Source organism: Chrysemys picta, chromosome 24 (assembly GCF_011386835.1).
Source record: "Chrysemys picta bellii isolate R12L10 chromosome 24, ASM1138683v2, whole genome shotgun sequence".
NCBI lineage: Eukaryota > Metazoa > Chordata > Testudines > Emydidae > Chrysemys > Chrysemys picta.
The window spans coordinates 9,907,615-9,933,276 of NC_088814.1; the positions used below are offsets into that span (position 1 = coordinate 9,907,615).

The following is a 25,662-nucleotide window of genomic DNA, read 5'->3' on the forward strand; positions in this document are numbered from 1 at the left end:
CCAGAAAGAGGTGACTAAGAGCAGGTCTACACTAACCCCCCCAATTCAAACTAAGGTACGCAACTTCAGCTACGTGAATAATGTAGCTGAAGTTCGAAATACCTTAGTTCGAACCTACCTCGATCCAGACGCGGCAGGCAGGCTCCGCCGTCGACTTCACGGTACTCCTCTCGCCGAACTGGAGTACTGCAGTCGACGGCGAGCACTTCCGGGTTCGACTTATCTCGGCCAGACAAGACGCGATAAGTCGAACCCAGAAGTTTGATTTGCTTGCCGCCGAACTACCGGGTAGTGTAGACCTACCCTTAATCTTAGGGGATTGTGCATGCTCTTGTCTTTGCATGTTTGTAAATAAAACACTACTTCATGTGAGATTTATTTGCATGGAAGTCCCACTTAATGGCCTGGGCCAGGTGGGAATTTGCAGGGTACTTCTATTGATGACTTGCGTAAAAGGGTTTTTGTCATTTCCATTTCCTGGGTTATGCAGCTCCTTTATCTCTCTGAACACTGTTGCCAGAAAAAAAGTTGCGGATTGTGGATTTCTCTTTAAAAAACTTCTTTAAAATAATATACATAGCCTGTTGCGACCAACCATAACACACGCAGTTGTGAACATCCATCTGAAGATCCAAGGTGTAAGCAGACTGAAGTCAGAATCAGGAGCAGATTCCTGCCCTCCTCCTCAGTCCTATTCCCCCTGCCCCAGCATTGCACAGTTGGCCAGGTGCACTGAGAACGGTTTTGCCTTCCTCTGAAGCATCAGAGAAGGGAAAGAGATAAGATCACCATGGCCTGGTAGCTGTCAGTCTGGGATAGGAGAATATGGGAGGGTCCCTCACCCCAAGAGGAAAGAGGTGTGTATTCTACTGCTATTAGAAGATCTTCTATAGGTTTAGCTGCTCTCAAAGAATTTGTTTTATAAAACAAATCTGTTTTCACCATACATGTGCACTGCTGTCAAAGATAAACCGTCAGTTAAAATAGGCTTAAAAGGAGCAACTCAGTTTTGGCCTAAAACTTAAGATATTTGTAAAAATGATTTTTTTAAACAAAACCTGAGTCCAAGAGAAAGGTCTCCACTATTTGTTAAAGATCACATACACAATTCCCCTGTAGTGATTGCAACCAAAACACTGCTGAAGAAAGAACCAGAAGTGAAACTAACTTCACGGATGTTCCAAGAGGAGAGACTTGCAAAAAGAGTTCAAAGTAAATTTGTTTTAATCAAGCTTCGCTTCTAACTGAAGGCGCAGGTAAGGTAATAATTAGCACTATATAATTTAAGTTGTGTCCCTTTAACTCATTCAATCTTTATCTTTTCTGTATTTCAAGTGGGTGTAAGACAGAGGCCGTGACTACTTATAGTCCCTGGGGCCTTTTTTATCAGAGGCAGCATTAGCCCAGTGTCTTGGCCACACCAACTCTGGTAATTAGATTCTGACTCCCTAAACTGCAATAGAGTTTTTACTGGAAGGAGATTCATTGCTGTCTGGCCTAAAAACGTTGTCTAGTATTGTTTATGCATTGTCAAATGGTAGCTCAGTTTCAATGTAAAGGGTAGTAGAGAGCACTGCATATAGCTCACATATTAGTCAAAAGTGCTTTGGGATAAGAGGCACAAGAGATGGATTTTCTTTTCTGCCTCATCAGAAGGACAAGGAAGCTTCTACTCTTACTTGATGAGGTTCTGGAAAGCGTAGCCATCTGTCCACTGCTCAGTGAAAGAGGCCCCATGCCGGACTGTAGTGAAGTGACCCAGTCTCAGTCGATCCTGCATGCTCTTATCTCTGCATGCCATCTTTTCCTGTTTTGACTGAAGACAGACAAGACAGAAGTGTTGAATCAGCAGCCGCCAATGATCAATTCTGAGCTGAAAGTTATGCACTATTTTAAATACTCTATTCTTAGCCAACTCTTAATATTGCCATCGACTGCGATGAACTGGCAAAGCTCAATTAGTGACACTTGCACAGCACCTGTTCTACACAACATTTAGCTCCATCTAGTTACAAATCCCTCACTTTCACAGACAGGAGGTCATGCCCAATTAAGACCAATCAGTGCCGCAACTAAAACAATTCAAACAAGTTTTCAGCACTGCCATATTTCCCGATACCTGCACGCATCAGATGTAAATGGTTTAAACAGTTAAAAAACATTTTTTTTTTAAGAGAGTAAATTAAAAACATTAATTGTAATGAAGTCTTTAAACATTGAAGCAGGCTGAAAGCTGGTAAGCAATAACCTAGTATTTTTATAGTGCGCTTTCATCAATAGGACTCAAAGCACTTTACAAAGACATTCTCCATTTTACAGCTAGAAACAGGCAGAAGTTAAATGATTTTCCCTAAGTCACAAAGCACATCTGACCCCTGGCACGTCCTAGCCCCTATTTACTGGGCCATGGTGCCTTCTTGTGCAGTCTCCTCCAATACTCTCTTGCATGCTAGGATCACAGATGCTAATTTATAGCAATGTGACATGTGAATTATAAGATGCGACAACTCAGGTTATTCTGCTCAGACGAGTGGATGCTGGGTTTCCTTTTGAGGCTGACAAAAGTAACTAAGCCAAAAGGCTCTGCACTCTGAAAGCCATCGCCATTACCATTTCAGAGAAATTATTCAAAACGCACAGCTCTAATTCTGTAAGTTTCACTCCATTCTGAAGAGCAAGTTTCTAGAGTTCAGGACAGGCGTGACAGAGTGAGTGTGTTTTCCAAAGCTGGGTGGCTCTGGATACAGAGACTTGGAAAGCTAGCAGCTAACCTTTTCTATAAGGAGCTTCTTGCTCATTGTCACACATCTATTCAACCGTTCCTTGTATTTCTCCAGCATCTTTTGCTGTTCATCAATCTGCCGTCTCAAATCACAGTTGGCCTAAAAAAGAAAGTACACAAGGTCAGCGAAAACAAGATACGAACTTTCCACTTTCAAGGCTGCCCTGAAAAAGCCAAGCCACATATCACCTTGAAAGGTAATCTACTCAGCTGGCTCCAGGTCAGAGAAAAGCAAATTAGAAGCCAACTGGTTACCAAGATAAAAGACCAAGTGAATCCACTCTCTATGGTACTTATCTGGTCCTCGTTACCAGAGGATCTGAGCACTTCACAATCTTTAATGTAACCTCACCACACTCCAGGAGGTAGGGAAGTGCTATTTTCCTATTTCACAGGTCGGGAATTGAGGCAGAGAGAGACTTAGCGCATAGCTACACTAGAATTTACAGTGGTGCAGCTGCATCACTGCGACGTCTCTAATGTAGCCACTCTAGTGTCTCAAGTCCCAGGCTAGCACAGTAATCACTGGACCATCCTTCCTCTCTAGTGAACACTGACAGGAAGCAGCAAGATGACTTCCTTTGCACTTTCAGCTGTAGGATTGCTCTCTGGCACAGCTGGTCAGCCTTGCTAGAGACTCTCTTTCTGGAAACTGGGATGTTTTTCAAGATCACCACGTTTGCATGGGTGCTTTCTTTGTAGGCTAGAAAAGGACACATCTAAAAACAGAAAAATCTGTCATTTGGCATCCAGTTAAGCCTTAAGTAGTGTAGGCCTCTTAAAAATTTTTTTTTTTTAAGGAGTTATTCTTGAGGTCATTAGGAAACAGAATTATTTGTCATCCTGGTTTATTGGAAAGTGTTCCACAAAATCTTTCATGTTTTTGACCATGCCATAAAAGCATCTCTCTTTTACATACACATTCTCCTAGATAGGGAGGCCAGACACACAAGTATAGTCTTTTCAAAATAAGGGCCTTAGTGTGGTCAGAAACAAGTTTTTTTATGAAATGTTTTCAATACAGAAGAGTCTGGAATAAGAGGAAAAATTCAGTTTTGCTTTCTACTCCTTGACTCTTGCTTTCTTCTGTTAGACAACATGCCAACATGTCCGACAGGTCCTCTAGGTAGGGGTCCCTGCCCCACAGCATATTTTCTAATGCTTTATATGCTTTCTAATTTAGAGGATAGCTTCCATCACTTCCTTTGAGTCAAGTGACAAGTCCACTAGATCTCATCATTTAGAATGAAACCGTTTATTCAGAAGAAGTTCTTTTACTTGCAAATAAGGAGATGGAATAGCTGTACCCATCAGACCAGCCTGACTACTACACTTGGTATCTCTACATATACTGGCAAGTCTCCCCATAGCTTCTACCTCAAGAACCATCCTTCTCAGCCTAACCAATTATTCACATTACCTCCTTCTCTAGGAGTGTCAGTTTCCCCAAATATAGTACAGAAAATCCTGATTTGTGCATGTGTTCTACTCTTGCAATACCAGGATGCTCCAAAAAGCAGGTTTTACAAGAGCCTTTCCATGTTCACACTTACTCTTAATAAGTCATCTATCCTCCCCTCCTTCTTCTCCAGGTCAGAGTTTTTGCTGTTTTCTAGTGCAGATATTTTTTCCATTGTGAGGTCAGACTGCAGAGACAAACATCACAAATCAAAGTCAGAAGAACGTAAGTAATATTTCAGCTACAGAAAGCTTGCTACATATTTGTCTTGGCTATTTGTCATGGTTCTCAATAGTTTATTCTAGAAAGCAGGGCTTTGCGCATTCTAGAATTCTGGTGAAGCCAGGATTAATTTTCACTCTTCTCTTTCTACCAGGGTGCACACCCTCAGCATACAGGTCAGACAATATGAGCAGACAAGCGTTAGACAATTCGGCCATGGGAAACACTGAAACCGCAGTGGTATTTGAAAAGTTGCAAAAGCCCCACCTTCCGCTGTAAATATGGATTCCTGTATTGCATTCCTGAATTTTCTTTAGTGCCCTTAAGGCCTCTGGTTTTCAGTGTTCTCCCAGGCAGTAACAACACAGCTAGCATGAGGGGAGGCTTAAAATGCACAGCCTCTCAGCCATGATTTCAAATGTATTTTAGTTCCAAGCTAAAATTTCAGTAGGTAGACAGAGTAAGGCTGCACACCTTGAAGATCTCAGACTGGTCATCACATACCCGCACTATTCATTATACAGGACGTTAGTCTTCACACAGCCCTACGACGGCCTTGGGGGGGGGAGGGGAAGTGCTACATCTGACGTTTGTTTTCCATTCGTATGCTCTCGTTTTAAATAACCGCCTCTGAATTGAACTGTTCCCTTTTAACAGCAGAAACAGACAAGTCTTTGTTTCTGAAAACTTATGTATTTGATTCCCTGTAACAAACAGGAATTATGGGTACGGGGGAAGAACAGCCCATACCATTTGGCAGTTGTTTCTTAGACTCAGACTTTAGGGCCAGAAGGAACCATCATCATCTAGTCCAGTGGTTCTCAACCTATTTACCATTGTGGGCTGCATCCAATATACTACCCGTATGGTCCTGAGGCTGTCACATGGGGCACTGCTCTGTGCTGATTAGGCTGCAGGCAGCCCACAGGTGAAGAACCACTGATCTAGTCTCACCTCCGGCACATCACAGGCCACAGACCTTCACCCACCCCAGCAATAGGACTTCAGATCTTGACTTAAAGACATCAAGTTACAGAGAATCCACCATTTACTCTACTTCAACCCAGCAAGTGACCCACACTTCACAGGAAGGGAAAAAAATCCCACAAGATCTCTGCCAATCTGACCTGGGGAAAAATTCCTTCCTGACCACAAATATGAAAATCAGTTAGACCCTGAGTATGTCTTTTATCAGGTCTCAAAATGTTCTAAAGAGCAAGTAATCGCCATCAGCAGTTAGGTACGCAAGTATCCATTTTACAGAGAGAAACTGAGGCACAAAGAGGTCGTGGGACTCGTTCAAGGGGACAGCAGAGTGGCAGAGCCACAAATAGATCCAACAGTCCAAACTCAGTCCTCTGATGAAGCCAGTAGGTTGCCACCTACCAAGACTCATGTCCCGCTTCTCTCCTCCAGTGCCGAAACTGCACCAAATGTAAAGCTTAGATGTAAGAGGGCAATGTGCTTTACAGTTTATTGGCCTATACCTGCGTCTGTTTGTGCTGGACGGAAATCTGTTTTTGGGAGGTGCAGGAATGCTCGGTGTTCCCTGATCCCGTAGAAGAGGGGCTGCCTTGCTGGGCCTGCAACAGAAAGCCAGCATAATTATATACTACCAGGTATTAACGTGACTGCAGTTCTTCAGGCAAACGAACATACACTCCTCATTTTATATGGAAGATGCTTTCTGGTCTCAACACCATGTTGATCAGATAAAACCATTTAAAAAGTGCTCCAGAGGTTTGGGCTATCAAAAGGAAAACCAATCCTTTTCAGAAAACCCAGCTCAATCTGTTAAAACTTGCAGTGTTGCCAACTCATGATTTTGTCATAAGTCTCATGATAATTATCGTTTTCCTTAAAGCTCCAACTCCTGGAGTCAGGTGGATGTGAAGTAATGTCAACCTTTGTTCTTTAAGAAAAAGTAAGTTTCTAGACCCAGTGGCTGTGGAGAAAGCTTCAAAAAGTGACACCCCCCCAAACACACACGGCTCAAAAAGCAGAAGGCAAATGAACACCAAATTATTATATTTTACATAATCTCATGATTTTAAAGCCAATCTCATGATTTTTCATGAGCCTGACATGATTTTTGAACATTTGGGGTTGGCAATACTGTACAAGATACAATGTTTCTTGTAACTTTAAGATAACTTCAGCAACATTTCATCAATGTTCTCAGCTGTCTTTATGCAGTGTTGTTGTAGCCATGTTGGTCCCAGGAAATTAGAGACATAAGGTGGGTGAGGTAATATCTTTTATTGGACCTACTGCTTTTGGTGAGAGAGACAAGCTTCCGAGTTTACACAGAGCTCTTCTTCAGATCTGGGAAATGTACTCAAGAGTGTCGCAGCTAAGTACAAGGTGGAATAAATTGTTTAGCACAAGTAGTTAACACGTTTCAAGGCATCATTCAAGGTGAACTGGCCCGTTAACACCTCTCCATCATAGTGGGGAAAAGAAAAAAGCAGCTAGGAGGGGCTCATCTTTTGAAGGTGTTGTGCAGGTTTCCTTTGGCTTTGAGGATGAGAAGAGGTCAGATGCAGAGTTATCGCTCTGTGCTGTATTCTCCCACAGGTCTTTTATCATTTTTCTGTGAAAGGTCATTTGAGAGTGCAGTGGTTCTCGTTTCACCCACTGTTGTTATGGGGGCATTTAGTTCACTAGTACACCACAAGTGATAGGTATGTGTAGAACCCAGGGATCTTGTGGGGGGTGTTGATAATTACAGCTGTGGAGATATGTCCACGGGTTTTGCATCGTTTGTGCTGGCAGGGTCTGATGCTGCTTTGAGTTGGTCTGCCCTGGTCTGAGGGGATTGCTTCTGATGATGAGCTTAGTCAGGCTGGGCAAGGGGTGGTTGTTTGAAGGCCAGAGAGGGGGATTCAGAAAAGATTTATTTCAGGATGACATCCCCATCGAGTATGGGTTGTAATTATTTGATGATAAACAGTATGGGTTCCAGTGTAGGGTGACGAACATACAAGCGTAGGACTGGAAGGGACTTCAATAGGTCATCTAGTCCAGTCCCCTACATTCAAGGCAGGACTAAGTAATAATTAGACCATTCCTGACAGGTGATGGTCTAACCTGTTCTTAAAAACCTCCAATTACAGAGATTCCACAACCTCCCTAGGTAATTTATTCCCGGGCTTAACTACCCTGACACTTAGGCGTTGTCTACACTGCACTTTCATTGTTAAAACTTTTGTCGCTCAGGGCTGTGAAAAAACACAGCCCCCTGAATGACAAAAGTTTTAATGACAAAAAGCACCCCTGTGGACAGCATTTCGACGGGAGCCGCTCTCCTGTGGATGAAGCTACGACCCCTCATTCAGGGTGGTTTTACTGTGTCTCCACTGCACCCCTTACATTGGCCTGGCTCCAGCGCCAAGCCGCGCCATTGTAAGGTGCACAGTGTAGACATAGCTTAGGAAGTTTTTCCTAATGCCCAACCTAAGCCTCAATTAAATGACAACTAGAGGCGTGCGGTTGGAGGGGGTTTCATTTCTGTATTGAAGCAGGTTCTCTTAGGGTATTTGGGTGGCCCATTCCATGATGTGATCTACTTCTCTGGCAAAGTGTCCTTGTTTGGCCTGGGAGCTTAAATACAAAACTTCACTAGATACAAAAAATTATGGACTGAAGAAACACGTTGGATTTATGGCTTATTACAGCCATATAACCCACTTACCCCCTCTGCCAGCTCCCCTGCACCACATACTTTAACACCTCTCCAGTCATAGGGGAGTAATGGGCCACTTCACCTTTGAATGGTCCCTTGAAATATGTTTAACTACTTATGCTAAACATATCTGTTCACCTTGTATTTAGCTGCGACACTGAAGAAGATCTGCAGAAGAGCTCTGTGTAAGCTCGAAAGCTTGTCTCTCTCACCAAAAGCAGTTGGTCCAATAAAAGATATTACCTCACCCACCTTGTCTCTCAACTGTATTGGCAGTTACTCCAGCTTTGAGAGTAGTTGGTTTAGCCTAAAATCAGTCAGGAATCTACTTCGGCTTTATCAGTTTAGCTTCTTAAATTGAAATAAAAGCATCTACACCAGACAGATTTCTCCAGAAGGCAAGGTTGGAGATCCAGCAACTTTTCACATAGTTCATGAACCAGCCGTCAGACGGTAAAGACGGTCAATAATAACCCAGGCTGGATGTGAACCAGAGCCCTAGAGCTGAAAGACTCCACATCCCATTCCCAATCCCTTAACACAGCCTCTGCCCCGGGCTTGGGTTTTTTAAAGACTGCTCACCGAAACAAAAGCAAAACAGAGGCCAGCTCCCCTCTGTACCAGCTGCTCACTCTCAAGCCGCTGTTTTGCCAGCATCATAGACATCAGCGTTGGCAGAGGAGAGTGTTCTTCCTGCGGCTCCTTTGCAGAACTGCCATCTACCCCATATAGTGGCTGCTCCACTCGCCGCTGTAATACATTTAAAAAAAAATACAATAAACCTAAAAAAAAAAAAAAAAAAAAAAAAAAAAGACGATTCTCTGGTTCTGCCAAAACTGTTGTCAGCAAAGCAGCAGCTCGGGAACGGGGAGCCAGCCAAGAGAGGGTCTGTTAAAAGCAGGGCTCCTGGAAAGATCGCTCTGAGAGCGGAGGTCAATAGGAGTGACTGGAATAACATGTTTGAAATGGGCTGCACTGCATGGGAATGTGCAGAACAGGATTCCCCTAGTTAACAGGAATACTGCCCCTCTCCACGTCTGCACATTTTGGGGCCATTCAAGCAAAGAGCTGCAAACTCAAAGCCTTAACCAGAATATCTTAATTTAGGCCTTTGCACTCTTTAAAGGCTAAGAACAACGATCCCTAGCTCTTATAAATCTCAAAGCACTTTAGGTCAGTATCATCATCATCCTCGTTCTACAGAGGCAAAGTCATTTACAACCACCCAACTTCACAAGAGGTGCAGGTATACCCATTTTACAGATGAGCAACTCGGCCTCAATTTACTTAAGATAAGCAACTGAATCAGGATCCAGGAGTCATGGCAACCTGGCCCCGTTTTAATGGCAAAAATAAACTGTCTAAGATAGGTAAAGACTAGCCCTGTTTCAAAGCTTTTCAGGAGGTACCCATATGCAGCAGCTAAAAGGAAACCACTTTCACATCTTGTACAGTGGTTCTCTAACGGTTGTGCATGGCTTGGTACCATCGGAACAAGAAATGAAATTAGCTATACGGATTAGTTACGACGGCAGAATGCCAAGTACTGGACTGTTTTGCGTGTGATGGGGTAGGTCTTAAAGTCTGAGAACTGCTCATCTAACTTTGTTCGATACGGTATTCAGGGTCAGAAGAGTGGCGCTGGCACAGAACATGTCTGAATCAGACACAGAAAATTGTGGCGGCCCTAAACTTAGTTTTGATCAGATGTTCTCTGAAGCAGTGCATTGCACGTTGCCTCACTAAAATACTGTACATGGAAACTTCTCCCTCCTCATCTGTACACATTTTCCCACCCAGCAGCCTCTTCTCCTCCCAGGCAACTGCAGCAAAGGCAGGACACAGATGATTTTAAAAGATGAACTAAAGAAAACTTGTTGTTGTTTTTTTACTGCTCATCCAAAACATGTTTTCTGCCCAGCATTAGAAATACTACTTTCCTTTCTGATAGAGAGCTTTATGGAATGGGGACATTGCAAGAGCTGAAATCTGAGCAGAGGGCTGTGAAATCTGCAACTGAGAGATAAGGGGATCTGAAATAGGCAAGGGATAGTCTAGAAAGCTGACCAACCTTTCCTCCCTTAGCCCTAGGCACAGACAAGCTTACCATGCAGTGTGAATAACCACTACAGTCTTTTCATAAAAGGTGCTTAACCCCTTCCTTACCCACACGCTAATTCCCTAAACTGGGAATGATATTCAGTTTTCTCCTCTTTTCCCCTGTTCCTGCTGTTGTTGGTTTTTCCTTTTGTAGCCAAAGCAATGGACTTACAGAGACATGCTACTAGCACAACACAGGCATCAAGTTAAAGTATGGTTGCAGGAGAAAGGAGAACCAGGACTGAAGACAAGGAACCTGAAGAGCACTGTGACGGGGTACACAAAACCCGAACCAGCATGGAAGCGGTTAAGGAGCTGCTTTGGGCAAGGGTGGCCCTGCCCGTCCACCCCTGCAAATCATGCCAGGATTGGAGGAGGAGTTAGGAGGGAACTCCACTCAGAAGGGAGCAGGCGGTTGAGCTTCCCCAGGGAGGATGAGAGTCAACCGAGCCCCAGCCCTTGCAGATAGGAGAACACGGATTCCCGGCATTAAGATGGGAAACGAGACAGACTTCCCCTGGAGACCCAGCGCACTCAGGGGTGAACGGAGACACCGCCCCAGCCCCTCTGAACTAAGAGGCCAATATCCTCATGGAAGCCACCTACAGGTTCTCCTTTTCCTTTATGCTTTTATTTTACCTTGTCTGGTGACTGCAGACTGTTGTTTCTTTCACCTGGGACCATGAGGGGAAGAAACAACCAAGCAGCCTCAGTCAGAGGGCTGAGTACTAGCCAGCCCTGCTAAACTGACACACCTTGCAGTGCGCATGGGTGTGGGACAATTAGACGTGCATGCTTGTGCTCTCCACATAGCTCCTGAAGAGGGCACTCTGCCAACAGACTCGTGACAAGCACCTTTGTAAAAAAGACAACTGACTTAGCCAAGGCTGCCTGTGACACGAGTTTGACTGCATGGTTCTCTCCAGGTTTCTCTATACACAATATATTAAAATGCAAAAATATGTACTCAAGGAATGACTGCCCCTTATGCACTTACCACAGGATCCCAGATTCTGGGGAAAAGAATGGTCTTGAATGTTGTGCATGTAAAGTGTCATCCATGAGGTGTCATTAAGAGGTTTTTGAATTTAACTTTTCTTTTTAAAGAAGGGAGGTGCTGTTGTGTTAAATACAACAACAAATGTACAAAATAATCTAGCAATATGTTTTAATTCCCTGTTAACTTTAAGGCAGCACTGGAGAGTTTCATTAAGATCTGGTGATGTATGATGGACTCCGAGGTCCAATCTCTCTCTTTTGTGGCACTCTGCAGGGTACAATGCACAGTCCCAGAGCACTCAGCATTGGAATTTAGACAAATATGAGTTTAGAAGGTATGCAGATGACTTCAAAATAGACTAGCCAGGAAAGCTCATATGCTTCATTGTATCTGGTTTACTGTCAGTATACTATGCTCCAGAAAAGACTCCAAACTGCCACACTGTTCTCCTAATGCTCAAGAAAATCTGAGGATTAGGTCCAGGCCATATTCAAAGGGTGGTTTTTAAGGGTATTTACACAATAACAGAAAAGCAACTTTTGAAATATCTTTAAAGTTTTTTAAAATATTGGTTCTCTTCACATTTGAACCTTGCAAAAGGGACCAAATGGCACAATGAAACTTTCTCAATGGAAGAAGTCGGGGAATGGGCATACACACACATTGGAAAGCTTTTACTGATTATCCCAAAAAGCTACAAGCACCTGAAAAATCAGTGTGGAGTAAAATATTTTTCAGCACTAACAATGATGTATTTGTATTTCAGTAGTTCTATGAACCCCAGCGTAGAGCAGGATAACACTGAGCTAGGCACCATGCGGACATTGAAAGCCGGTCCCTTCTCTGGAAAAATCTCACAATCGAAATAGACAAGACAAAACTGTGCAGGAAGAGGGATGCAACAGACAAGCAGAGTGATCAGAACGACAGAATGGAAAATGTTAGTTCTACGTTTTCTATTTCTAGGAACATAGGCCATCCACAACCCTTTAAGACAGAACTCGTCTATACTATATCAAGAAATGGCATCTGGGTTTGATGTATGTAAGATAAACTGTTTAAGATTGGACTAGCTCCTTGGAAACAAACATGTCCACGTCAGGCCCTGGACAGCTGGTTTTAAAGCTATGATCCAGTTTATTAGCTCTGTATAGACTGCAGGATCACTGAAACTAATTCAGAGACTAAACAAAATCCAAGTCCCTTTCAGTAACTGTGGTAACATTCTGCCCTATTTGTTCAGAAAAATCTCCTGTCTGTGGCATATCAACTGCATCATTTAGCACCTTCCTCAGAGGGAATACTTACTGGTAAGGGATTGGATAAGGAATGCTGTGGTGAGGATCGGGCGACAGGTGGCACGCTTCTGCCAGGACTGGTTCCTGGACCACTTCCCCCAGCAAACTGACCAAAAAGATACATATGATCAATCACTTCATAAAGATACTATGCTTAAGCAAGTTTTTTGGGGGAAAGCTGCATAGAAGCTGCATATTTATCTTAAAGCATAAAGACCTTCCCTATAAGCCCTAGCAACCTGTTTTAGTGGACACTGAAGACAACAAAAAATAAAAAAATTCACTGACTGAGGTTTGGCCATTTACAAAAGAAAACGAACTATATCTATTATGCCCATAATACCAAGAGGTGACTCTGAATGCTTTCAATGGTTAAATATCCACAGCTACATTAGATATAATTTCTTCTTTTAAACCAAGGGATATGGTTCAGGATAAGCCAACGTCTAACAATCCAGGTTTAGGAAGACCTTCCCATGGCAGGTATGTCTAATTGTGCACTCTATGTACACGTGCATGGGTGGGGTGGGGTGAAGAAAATATTCTATGATTCAGAGCAAGGTGCATATCAGGGTTGAAAGGGACCTCAGGAGGTATCTAGTCCAACCCCCTGCTCAAAGCAGGACCAATCCCCAGGCAGATTTTTGCCCCAGATTCCTAAATGGCCCCCTCAAGGATTGAACTCACAACCCTGGGTTTAGCAGGCCAATGCTCAAACCACTGAGCTATCCCTCTGCCAGTCAGGAACAGGGTATCAGATTCGCTGGCACTCTGGTCTAATCTGGTATGGAAGTTCCTATGTTCCTGTACTACGGACTGTGCCATGCTTTAACTCAGCAATGTCTGAAGACAGTAAGGAAGAAGTGCTAGCAAAAGCACTGCTAACCCCAAGCCAACTAACTACTCAGAATAAAGTGAAGAACAAGTTGTTAGGGATGAAAAGTACCAGGTTCTAGTTTGTACATGCTTGGAAAGAAAAAGTGCCAAGAATATATATTAAATGAGTTTTCTTAAAGTTTTTAGAGGTACCCATCACTGTTTTGATATCTCCATTCTGTGCTTGGTGCTGGCCTCTCAGTGGGACTAACTTCTTAGTCTTGATCCTGCAATGACTTAAGATCCTGCTGAACTCTGAACAGGATCTGTCCTATTTAAGTTAATGGGACTCTATTGGCAGATTCCTTTGCAGGACTGGGGCTTTTAATGTAACTGCAGTGGGCTTGCCAAAGGGATGTTCAGTCTCATGAGGCAAGGTTCAGATGCCAACAGAAGTCAGCTTCAAACCGGTTTTTGGGTGATTGCTATTTATAACATTTAGTCAGTCAATTGTTTAAATTTAAGAAATAGAAATTAGCTTAATTTAGAAACAAGGTTCAAATATTCTGCCCTAATCAAACACATAACCCTATCAGCTTGATACAGTGAATCCCCTACACCAGAAGCTATAATTTAATGCAGTGGTGAGAGTAACTTAAGTTACACTGTAGTTTTTCATAAAAAAAAAGATTCGTCAAACAAGGATTTAAGAACAGATTTCTCTGAAAGTTCAATTTTAAATTGGCTTACCTCAAAATAATCACTAATTTTATGTCCCCTAGGAGTGCCTTTTCCTGAAAGGGAAACAGAGAAGGAAGGCAAACTTGATTTGTGAATGTAAACATCGGATGCCATTTTGAGAAACCTATTCATGTAAATGAAGATGTACACTTAGGTGCTCCTTACATCACCTAGTAAGGAAGAAGAGCTTCAACACAGCAATAGTTAGTCCCAGGATTAGAATCGCTACACTTTTTTTTTTAAATTAGGAGAGTCGACAGTTTGACTAATTCCAAAATTGTCATAGATCCAATTAGATGACATTTGTTTCTCTGCAAACAAGAGAAATATTTGCTCTCACGGTGAGCAATGTGGATCTCTCAAAACTTCCTTCAAGGTAGCAGCATAATAAAGGTTACTATACACAATCTACTCTTGCCTTTACGTAACTTGCTGTACTCAATGTGAGCACATTAAGCCTCCCACAATCCTTCCTATGAGAGCTAGAGAGATAATGGTGATTTAACACGGACTCATTAAAGTTTAACTGTTGTTCCACCTCTCTTTTCAAACACTATAGGTACAGTCTATCATCAATAGAATCTGTTATTTTGTTGTAGGAGCAGATTCCTATTGTCAAAATAACTATTCCGTCCATCCGCCTAATGTTCACCCACTAAGAGGAGCGTGAGAGCTTGGACTGAAATCAGACTCTCTCTTTTCTTTAAGACGACATTTGCTGTTTTATACTTTTGAGTACAACTTGTTCTCTAGCTGGTTGTTAAAGCAGGTTTCCAATGTTACATGGAACAAGATGTAGAAAATGAACAAAAGCTTTTCAAAGTACAGCAAAAATGAGAGAGATTTCAGCTGCAGACCGTACCTATGTGACTAAGCACATGATATTCACATAACCCATATGAGGACCCACATCCCGTCTCTCCTTGTGCAATCTGGCCCTATGATACATCTCCAATAAGAATTCTAGAGTTTAGAAGTAAACATGAATGTTGCAGTAAGTTGTTGTAGAACTGAATGTTTTTCTTACAATGGAAACAAGACTCCCAGAGGAGTACTACACTATCACTGAAAGTACTTCAAATAAATTCCTAACAAGCTGCCTGACACACCCCTGAGATGAACCATTACTCTCCTTAGACACCATGACTCTTTCAAAAGTGAAGCCAATTATCAACTGGTCAGAAATCCTGAGAAGGGTCAGGAGAATGGGTTACCTTGACTGGTCTCATATGCTTCTGCTTTTCTTTTCCTGTTCCGCTGGTCATTCTGTTTCTTCTCAGGAGTCTGTTAAAAAATACTTCAAAATTAACATTTCTGCTGTTATTCCAGAATTTAAAAAACGACCAAAATACTAAATAAATAGGCTGCAGGTCCCCAATGGTCGTTCCAGTTCCCAAGTGCATTCGTTTTTGCACTCAGTACTTAGAGAGACACAACCTTCACACCTGTGCACAGCAAAAATAAGAGAACATGTTAGAAATCAGAAGGGGGTAGGAACAGGGAGAGATTATTTTCTATTTATACATGGTATGACTGATTCTCCATTGCCCTGTACATCATGTAGTCTTTTAGTCTGCTTCAGATGGAGCATAAAATTCAATCAAATCAGAACAGCAGCGTTTAACACCCACTTTTCACTAGTCTAAATGGCTACACAAGATGCAAGGCAGTTGAGAATTGGGCCCAGTCTGTTCCAAGGATGGGATTTTCAAAAAGTGCTAAAGTGAGTCAGGAGCTCAAGTTACATTGTCTTTCAATAGGACATATGCTCCTAAGTCACTTTAGCACTTTTTGAAAATCCCACCCAATGGACTGCAGCCCATTCAATAATTGATTTCTAGTGCTCTTAGTACCTAGGTGCTGTCTCGCATAAGTTACATGAAAAATCATTTACACGTTATGTGAAGTGTTTCAGATGTAAAGAATTCCTTCAGCAGGACTTCAAAACAAAGTGAGACACAAGGAAACAAAACTTGAAGTTCTATGTATTAGAAAAAAAAACGATCAAATTTACTACAGAGAAAAATCTGGTCATTTTTAATCACATACATTTTACCCCGAAGGGGCCCAAAATATTTTCCAAGCTATTTGTTTACACATCATGTCAGCCACCACTGAACGACAGAGGAGGAAAGCCACAGTGCCCATTGCACAACAAAGGGTAGGGAAATCTTGGCCAAAACTTGTGTGGCAAACTTAAGATTCATGGTTCTTAGAAATTGATGTCCACACAATAAACAGAGAACCCAACCTACCTACTTTGAAAAGATAAAAGAATGAAACTGACACAGCCAGAAGTTAAACCTAAGATCCGAGGGAATGTAGGAGGCCATAACATGCCAGCCCAGCAGTCCCTAATGGAGATGAGGGTTGGTTTTTGGTTTTGTTTGGGGTGGGAGGGCAGAAAGGGTTGTTTAGAGCTTAAAAAACCCACACGAAGAGTGGCTACTGTACCTGTGCGCTACTTTATAGAATGATAACATCAGTACAATGAACAGACCCTCACTGACAACATTTTGATACCAGTCACTATGTAGATACAATATTGGTACAAGAAACTGCTGACTCAATACAAAGTCAAAGGAATCTGCACCCCACCATTGACAGGAGCATCTCACAAATACCCTCGTGCAATAGTGACTCCAAAGGCTCTGTAACAGTGTCAATAAGATTACAACAGGAGACTGCGAGTGTATTTTAGCTTCATATTATCCTTAAATTAACAAAATTCAATTTTAAGTAGTCATTCTCGCATTCACCCAATTGCACAAGAGGTAGGCTATATAAGATTACCTACCCACTGCTAAAACACCACAGACTGAAAAGCGAAGAGTGGCAGACAACTGGATCTCCTTAGTTAATCTAAGTCAAACTCACTAGAAGTAGACTGTAAAGCCAGAGCAAAACAAAAATATGGAGATACTTAATACTCATGATCTTCAAATAATTGAAGACCATTTCCTAATTTACTTACCTGTCAAGTCCAGAGTTCGAGATACTGTGTATTCCTACAGTACTGACTGCACCAGATACTTGATACCTGTACTGTAATGTATTAAAGGGGAAGTATGATCCAAAATTCAGCACTTGGCTGGCAAGTGAAGTAGGAAGTTATCTTATTGGGGGTTTAAACAAACTATTTACATTCAGATACTGCATTACTAACTGGCAACCTTAATTTAAATTAAAAAGTAACTGCAGTTCAACTTTGTTGTTTTAGCAGGTTTTTTTGAAGTTTTGAATCCAAATCTAATGAAAGTAACCAAGAGGAAGCATGTAATACTATCGGGCCTTATTTTCTTTTCATTCTACATGTCAGTTTATATAAATCCTTATCTTCTTGTACATATTTCTAAAACTTCACGTACACATGAAGTGTGAAGGAGGGTGGGGAAAGACTCGGACTTTTCTAAGCAGACTCCCTTTTATTTTGGTCTGCCCAAAACTGCAACTGAACACAGCCACCAAGTACTGAAAACAGCAATTGAGGGCTTAGTTGCACAAACCACCATTCTAACTGCAGTAAAACCACCCTCCTTTTTTATCTTTAAGAAAAGCATCTGTTATGATGAGAAAACCTCAACTAGGTGGGCCTTGCAGGATGCTCTAACGTCCATATGACTTAGACTCAGTCTAGATTCTTCTAGTAACCTGTTCCACACAAAAGTCCTGAACTAGGAAATCTTCATCTCCAGCTCATGGAATTCATTCTGGGCTTTGTTAGCCCATTCACGTTTAACCTATAACAGATGACTATTAGGAACAGTGGCTGCTTACCTCCAATTCTTTATCGCTCAGAGAGCCCACGCTGCACAAGCTCTGATTGGAAGACTCGCTATTTAATGGACCCTACAGGTGGAAAAACAAAAACAACTTAGAGACAGTTTTCATATAAGGCAAGAAAGCCGTGGACACATCTTAGTTGCAGCTCAGCCTTTAAAACGCTTTGCAATGACATTCTCATGCCCATTTGAAATATCACATTCTAACAACCGTGGTAATGTTAGTAAAGGTCTAAAACAATTAGCTCGTGAAAGAAAACATTTTGAATTGCTAAATAGCAAAGCAAAGCAGCTCTTCCAGCGAGCACCTGCTTGACCCAGGGCTAAGAATTTAAAGGTATTTTCCATTTGGCAAGCCGGCTATTACTGCTGCCACGTGTTAGTTGCACTGGTTGAGATCGCAGGAAACTTCTCTTGCTAGACAATTTCAGTCATCCTTGACTGACCCAAAACTAGAGACGTTTGCTTCCATCACACCAAAAATTAAGTGTCCGAAAGCCACTTACAAAGGTATTTGGGCACCAAAAGATGCTGATGGTCACCTCGTGGGATTTGCAAAAGTGCCTAAGCCGATTAGTGTCTATCTGCATCATCAGGCATCTAAATACCTTTGTAAATCTGGTCCAAAGACTGCAGTAAATCTAATCAAAAAGGAAACTGGAGTGAATCACACATTTACTGTTGCAGTTAGGTGTAATGCCCTCACACAGAATAATTAGTTAGGCTATCTTTCCAATGACATAAAAAGTCATATTTAATCATCCAAAATCTTTACTGAGGAGGGACAGGACAAAGCCACCCCTCCAGTGGGGATTTTGTTTTTACTCCTTTTCACCCCTTACAGTTTTCCTCGTTGCAAAGGCGGATGTTGGGTTGGGTGGCAACAACATATAAAGGCTTAAGCTACAAGATGACTTTAATTAGCAAGTAGAAAGGGTAATGAACACAAAGCACATTTTCCAACCAGAACAGTGTAAAGGCAGCATTCTAGATTTCAACGTTACCACCACCTCATGGCTCACTGAAAGAATAACCCTCACTTTCTGGCCAGAGAAACCTCCTCCCTTGTGTAAGAGCTATATCTGCTCTACTTGTGAGGCACCCAAAAACAAGAGCTCTGATACTCCATCACAGAAGCAGCATCACAACAGTAGTTCATTATTATACCAAGTTAATTCTCCGTATGAGTTAAATGGAGACTGTGCTGAAATAACAGCATGACCAAGCCAGATTTGTGAGGAAACCCTCCCCCCCCTCCCCACCTCAGCTTTATATACAGAACATTCCAGGAGTACTAGCACAACTATGGGGGGGGGAGAGGGATAGCTCAGTGGTTTGAGCATTGGCCTGCTAAACCCAGGGTTGTGAGTTCAATCCTTGAGGGGGCCACTTAGGGATCTGGGGCAAAATCAGTACTTGGTCCTGCTAGTGAAGGCAGGGGGCTGGACTCTATGACCTTTCAAGGTCCCTTCCAGTTCTAGGAGATGGGATATCTCCATTATGAAAATAAAAGTTAAGGTTGTGATACATCCCAGTCAGAACCAAAAAGTTCAAAGTAAGGCCTAATTTCAGCTGTTGCAAATCTAGATTACAACTTTAATGTTAAGCACTGATTTGTTTATCTGAGTGTGTAAAGAGGCATAATAAGGTGTTCCGGAATTTTTTTTTTTTAAAGCAGCTAGATTTTAAATTGTAGTAGCTTGAAAGACTATATTTAGGACTCTACATTTAAAAAATAAACTTTAGATTTGTGAAAAGTTATTTTCTAGACCATATTGCAAGTTATAATTCCTTTACTTCCTCCCCCAAACCATTTATCAACACAAAAAATGGTTTTAAAGCTAAAAAATGCATTCCTCCCTTCCCCCCAAAAAACACATGACAATTTAAAATCTAGCTGGTTTTAAAAATTTATTCACAGTGAGTTGTTTCTTGACAGAATCTTGTACTCCAATTACCACCTGGGTGCATTTTTTAAAATGACCAAGTGATAAACCCCTGACAACAGGATTTAACAGAAGTGCCAATGCTAACCTTTGAAACAGACACAGCCTTCATGTGGTTGTAATAAACTTAATATGGCACTTATGGCAAGTGGTGACAGAAGGTTAATCTCTTTGCCCATGTAAAAAAGTTTGTTTATAAACTTCAAATGATGCCCTCTAAAATTCATCACTTCCTTTTATGAACCTGAACCGCAACAGTACCTTCGAGATGTCAGCATTTGGTACAATGTTAAAGCTTCGCTTCTACACCTTAATAAAGCTTATTAGGTGCAGAAGTGTCTCAGATTTGTGCCCTGCCTCAGACATATTAAAGATCTATATTATGATGAAGATGAAAGTGAATGTTCTTCCCACACTTTCCACAATCTCACTGCCTCCATTTCACTCATGGAGAGTGAGCGACAGAAACAGCTGCTCCTAAAAGGCCACATTTGAGCTTTTCAGAACAGGTTGTGCTCAGGATATTCCCATTTGTTTAAGGAGGTTCTATATTTCATCCCACTGACTTGTATTCTAGAACAGCCCAGAGGGATAACATGATGTAGGCTATGGGCAGCCAGAAAAGAGTCTCTAGAAATGTCAGATGTGTAAGTATCCTCAATGATGTACGCAGACCAACCCTATTCAGTTTGAGTTAAAAAGTTGTTTTCCTAACTGCTCACCCTGAAAGCTCAATGTGGAATCTGAAAGTCATGCAATGTTCTTCTGACCTTTGACACCATCACCAGAAATAACTATTCTGCATCTGAACGTGGCTGGCCTAATTAAGGTCTAGGTACAGCTATGGAAGAGCAAGCTGGAACTGAATCTGTTTCACAAATCAACAAAATAATTATTCAATTCTAATCAGTTTCTTGAAAGACAGAATTCAATGCCGAGTTTAGTTTTACCTTACTTTCTTTATGAGGCTTCTCTCCAAAGCAATACGTCTCTTGAAAAGCATAAGAGACAAATATCCTCATGCCTCCAACACCAATAATATACGGGGAAAGAGAGAATGGACAAGTAGTCCATTCTTCTATCCTATACGATGGCTGAAATCAAAGTATATTCGGGCTCCAGTTCTACATGAATAGCAAGATTCACTGCATTTAAATGCAGCCCGAGAAGATAAACAATGATTAACAGGGAACAAGCCTGTCTCTACAAAAGCGTTTCTCAGTGAAACCTGGGCTCCCCCTCCTCTAGTGGTTTATATAGCACCTTTTATCTTAGGTCCTCAAAGTACTTTGCAAAGCCTTAACCATAGTTTATAGACAAGGAACTGAAGTTAAACAACTGGTTTATGTATCACAAGGCAAGTCAGCAAAGGACTCTGGAATAGAACATAGGTTTCCTGACTCCCAGTCCTCTAACTATTACAGCACATTGCCTTATCTGACCACCAGAATATATGCTAAACAGGAGTGGTGAAGATTTCTGATGACCCAGAAAGCCTAAGGAACATAGTGAAGTTCTCAGCTAAATCTCTTCTCACAATGCTACTTGAGTTTCCCCAAGTCATCTAACCAGACACTCACTGATCTTCATGGTGACATGAGAAATCAAGTGCTTAGCAAAACTACTTATAGCAACAGGTTTAGATAAACAGTCAGTAAGAGTCTGTACATTTTAGATTTCCCCCCCCCCATTCTAACTATATGTAGTTCCAACTCCTATATTCATTCCTGTTTTTTCCCTATTTAGCTCTATGTGTCTGACATACGAACAAATATACAATACTTAATTTCCACTCATCTTGGGACTGTTTAAAATTAAAAACCATACTAAAATTAGGTACAGAATTAATCCAAAGAAGATAGAAGATCTTATCAAAGAGAGCAGGGAGACAACGCTTGGCATAGAGTATATAAAACAAAATAAAAGTCTGACGACAATGTATTGCCAATTCCCTTACTGTCACTTTTGGATCAGGAGAAGTTTGCCAAAGATCTTCCTTGCTAGTAGGAAGTCCAATGGCACTGCATTTTTGGCTGTGTTACAGCTGACTAATTTAAGAGTATTGTTTCAAGATAATACTCCACTGGAGAAGTTTTGCCTTAAGCCTACTTATTTAGTGTAACCAGTGCAAGGAAATGAGGGTCAGTCACCATCTTGAAATATAGGCCATTTAAATTAAGAGGTTTTGGAGGGCCTACCCAATGGCAAGGCATTTCTCCATAATGGCATTCATTGCTTTCCGAGGAAGTAATTTCCTGCTGATATAAAGCAGGGTGTTCTTCCCCACTTGTGATTCACCTGGCTGAGTGCTGCTCCAAGGCCCACATCTGAAGTATCTGCGCACAGCACAATCTTCATATTGTAATTTAGCTGCAAAAGCACTACTGACCTACAAGAATCTTCCGTAGGGGTTTTGAAAGCCTGCTCGCATTTGGCAACTCACACAAGCTTGTCAGTCATTTTCTTCTTTGTAAGAACCATGGGAAGGGTTGCAGTCAAGCAGTATTGGCTTACATTATGATGGAAGTAACCCGCAGTCCTTAGGAAAGCCCGCATCTAACATTGTTTAGTGGAAGTGGACTAGCTTAACAGCATCCACCTTGTCTGGCTCCAGCTTAAGTCTGTCCATTCCCCAATGTGTAATAACCCAAGTGGACATCAAACAACAATTTGCAACACACTGTACATGATCCTCTTACAACTTGGTTTAGACGGTTCTCATCAATCTCGACCACAGTGAACTAGCCCAAAGTTATTTGTACTACATTTACCATCTGCTTGAATGTAGTGGATGCATTCCTCATGGTGAAAGGTAACATGAATTCTACAGGGAGTCACAAAGGATAATTTTGAATAGCAACCTCTGCTAAACCCTCCTGTCAATTCAACTGCAGGAGGACACTCGATTAGACCAAACTAGGATGATCCTTCTCGGGTGAACCAAACCTGTGCAACTTCCATATCTGCAAGTCAACAGGAAAGCGAAGTGGCTATATACATTGATATCACAGTTTTAAATGGAAACAATTGATCCTTTCCAATTCCATTGCAAGTTAGGGTCACTTACACAAATTTGAACCAAGATAACCAAAAGGTGTGAATTACAGCCGATCTAATTACTTTTGTGCTAGTTAGTAAGTAGGCCAGCCCTAAGATGAAACATGTTTCACAATTAGTCTTCCTTATTTCATGCTTTATTTACCTTGATATAAGAGGTATAATATAGTCTAAGTACAAAAGAAAGACATCCTTTACACACAAGTTATATTTGAAACTTCTGCAATGCTGGTTAAAACTGGACCTTTCCAAACATCCAGTTAAACAGACAAATAAGCTACCAACAAAGTTTCCATAGGTCACCTCTGCTGCGTTTGAGAGGTAGGTAAGTTTACAACTTTGACTCACTTTTCAATAGTTACCTGGTTTTCAATCTCTCAGGTTTGGTCTACATTTGAAAGTTCTATTAGCATAGCTACATTGGTGAGGGTGTGATAAAACCACATCCCTGACTGACATAGTTATGCTGACATAACCCTTAGCCTAGACCAGTGGTTCTCAACCTATTTACCACCGTGGGCCGCATATGCAGTTCTGTGTATGTTATGCAGGCCACATCCAAACAATATGTATACGACCTGTATGGCTCTGAGGATGTCACATGGGCAGCAGGTGTGCGCTGATTGGGTTGCGGGTTGAGAACCACTGATGTAGATGCAGCTATGTCAACAGAAGAGTGCTTCCATCAACTGAGCTAATGTTGTTCGAGAAGCTGGTGTTCCTACACTGACAGAAAAACCTCAGTATAGTCTCTGTAGCACAGATATATGCTAATGCTTTGCATACGTCTATGGCAGCTTCCATCCACAAATTTCAGAGTGCTTTACAAGCATTGATTAATTAATCAGTGCCTCCCTTATACATGGGGAAATTGAGGCAGAAAGAGGTCAAGTGACTTACCTAAAGGTCACACTGAGTCAGTGACAAAGCTGAAGTAGAACCCAGATCTGACTTCCATTTCTGTGCTTTAGTTGCTATATATGGTTATTTATTTCAAATCCATCAGGATAATTATCAAATCTTCAGGATAAAAAGGAGAAAAAAGTACTCTGGGCACTTCCTTTGCTAGCTGATGAATCCATTTACATAACTCAGAACTCCTACTCTACTGCTCTATGAATGTTTGCATTGATTACATGGTAGATAACTTTTGGGATAGCATTATTTCCCCCTAGGAAAAAATGCAGTCACTCAACTTTCAGTCCTCTACTTGGTAAATTTACAGCTAAAACAGAGGTCTAATTGCTAAGCTTATTTTGGTGATAAAGGATACGCAATCCTGGATAGACACGGGGTTCATAAAGCAAAAACAGGTTGCAAAATATTATTGTTTTTATGGAAAAAATATACTATTTTTTGGATCTAGATATCCTGCATCACAAACACTATTCAGGCTGTATTTGTTTCCATGTCCCTCTTTATTGTATCCTACATGCAAATTCAAAGAGAGTAGTGACCAATGCTTCTTGAGTTTTAGTGTACACATTTGGATCTAGATAATTACTATAGCCAAATAAAGAAGGTCAGTGCCGTCTTGAAGTATTGCAGATTTATTTTTAAATTTAGAAAAAAAAATTCTAACCGAGTGAATCAGCACAGCTGCAGCAAAGCAAACCAGGACAAGTTTAACTTGTGGACATTGGTTCCCAATAGCAGGCTAGTGGATGACAGGTATTTTACCGTAATGATCCATCCTGATTTAGCCTGAATGATGGAGGCAGGAGTGTATGTGCACTTTCCCACCCCCAACTAGCTAGCCCTCTTCGTATCTGGTACAAATACCTTGAAATGGTACAAATCCTTTGGAACTATCCCACTTTGTATCTTACCAGCAGTGAGACAGGGGAAGGTGACGCAGAAGAGAAGAGACACAAAACTAAACGTTATCCACAGAATTCAAACTACCGCTTGTCTTCAACACTGACTGACCCAAAGTGGGAAACAGAGGTTTAGACAGAAGTATGCCTCACAATTGAACTTTACTGTTCATTTGCTAAATGAAACCTGAGCTATTAAATAAGTAACCAAGTACCAGCTCATGTCAGGAATTCACAAAGCAAGACCTTCCTGAATCAACATAGGCATGAATTTGGTAAAGGAATACACTTAAACTGTATGGCAATGCTAGGTGTCCAACAAGTCACCACTGCTTTGAAGATGTCTAGCTACATGGTTGTTTCACGTAGATGGAGTTCCATCAACTGCCTAGAAACACTGCTTTCTTGCACCTGTGATTTCAGTTATTTCAAGAGTTTCTAAAAGGGCACGTTCTTTAATTTCTGAGGCTGAGGAAACTCAGGGCGAGTCCACACTGGTTTTCAGGTAGAAACGCTCTTAAAAACAGTGTTATTTTCCCAGGTTTGCAAGTGAACAAAAGTTAAAAAACTATATATGCTGTAATTAGTAGTAAGAATACAAACTAGCATTTGTTTATTTTGCACAGGCCTGATTTGTGCTTTTTGTTTATGAAAAAATACCAAGCAGTAAGCCAAATAAATAAAAGGCAGGAAATTCAATGTTACAGCTGCCTGGCCTGCTCACCCGATAGGAAAGCATCTGAGACGATATTTACTTTCTTCCTTTTATGCAACAAACAGCAACAGAATACCTTCCATCCCAAGAGGCCAATGCCAATCCCACTAGATGGCACTAATTCATTTGAAGTGGCTTTCCTTCCACACCCAACTGGAGAGAGCTAAAATCTTCCTTCAGTCTATTAAAAACCATATCATGGGTTTCCAAACATGCTCACTTTGAAACACTGAGATATAGAT

The 25,662-nt window shown here is 41.5% G+C and overlaps 1 protein-coding gene across 6 annotated transcripts in view; it reads right to left on the minus strand.

Moving 5' to 3' along the window:
• The window catches only part of TLK2 (tousled like kinase 2), a 56,254-nt gene that overhangs the window by 26,228 nt on the left and 4,364 nt on the right, over positions 1-25,662 (minus strand). For 3 of the 6 annotated variants that reach the window (XM_042844038.2, XM_008175218.4, XM_042844043.2), the window contains 9 exons: positions 17,881-17,952; positions 15,318-15,387; positions 14,113-14,156; positions 12,557-12,652; positions 8,731-8,898; positions 5,951-6,046; positions 4,336-4,428; positions 2,772-2,882; positions 1,680-1,816 (listed from right to left, as the gene is read on the minus strand). In XM_042844038.2, coding sequence (XP_042699972.1) covers positions 1,680-1,816; positions 2,772-2,882; positions 4,336-4,428; positions 5,951-6,046; positions 8,731-8,898; positions 12,557-12,652; positions 14,113-14,156; positions 15,318-15,387; positions 17,881-17,952 — 887 coding nt within the window. The remainder of the gene's footprint in view (positions 1-1,679; positions 1,817-2,771; positions 2,883-4,335; positions 4,429-5,950; positions 6,047-8,730; positions 8,899-12,556; positions 12,653-14,112; positions 14,157-15,317; positions 15,388-17,880; positions 17,953-25,662) is intronic. The other 3 variants (XM_065577495.1, XM_042844041.2, XM_042844042.2) reach the window with 3 other exon arrangements.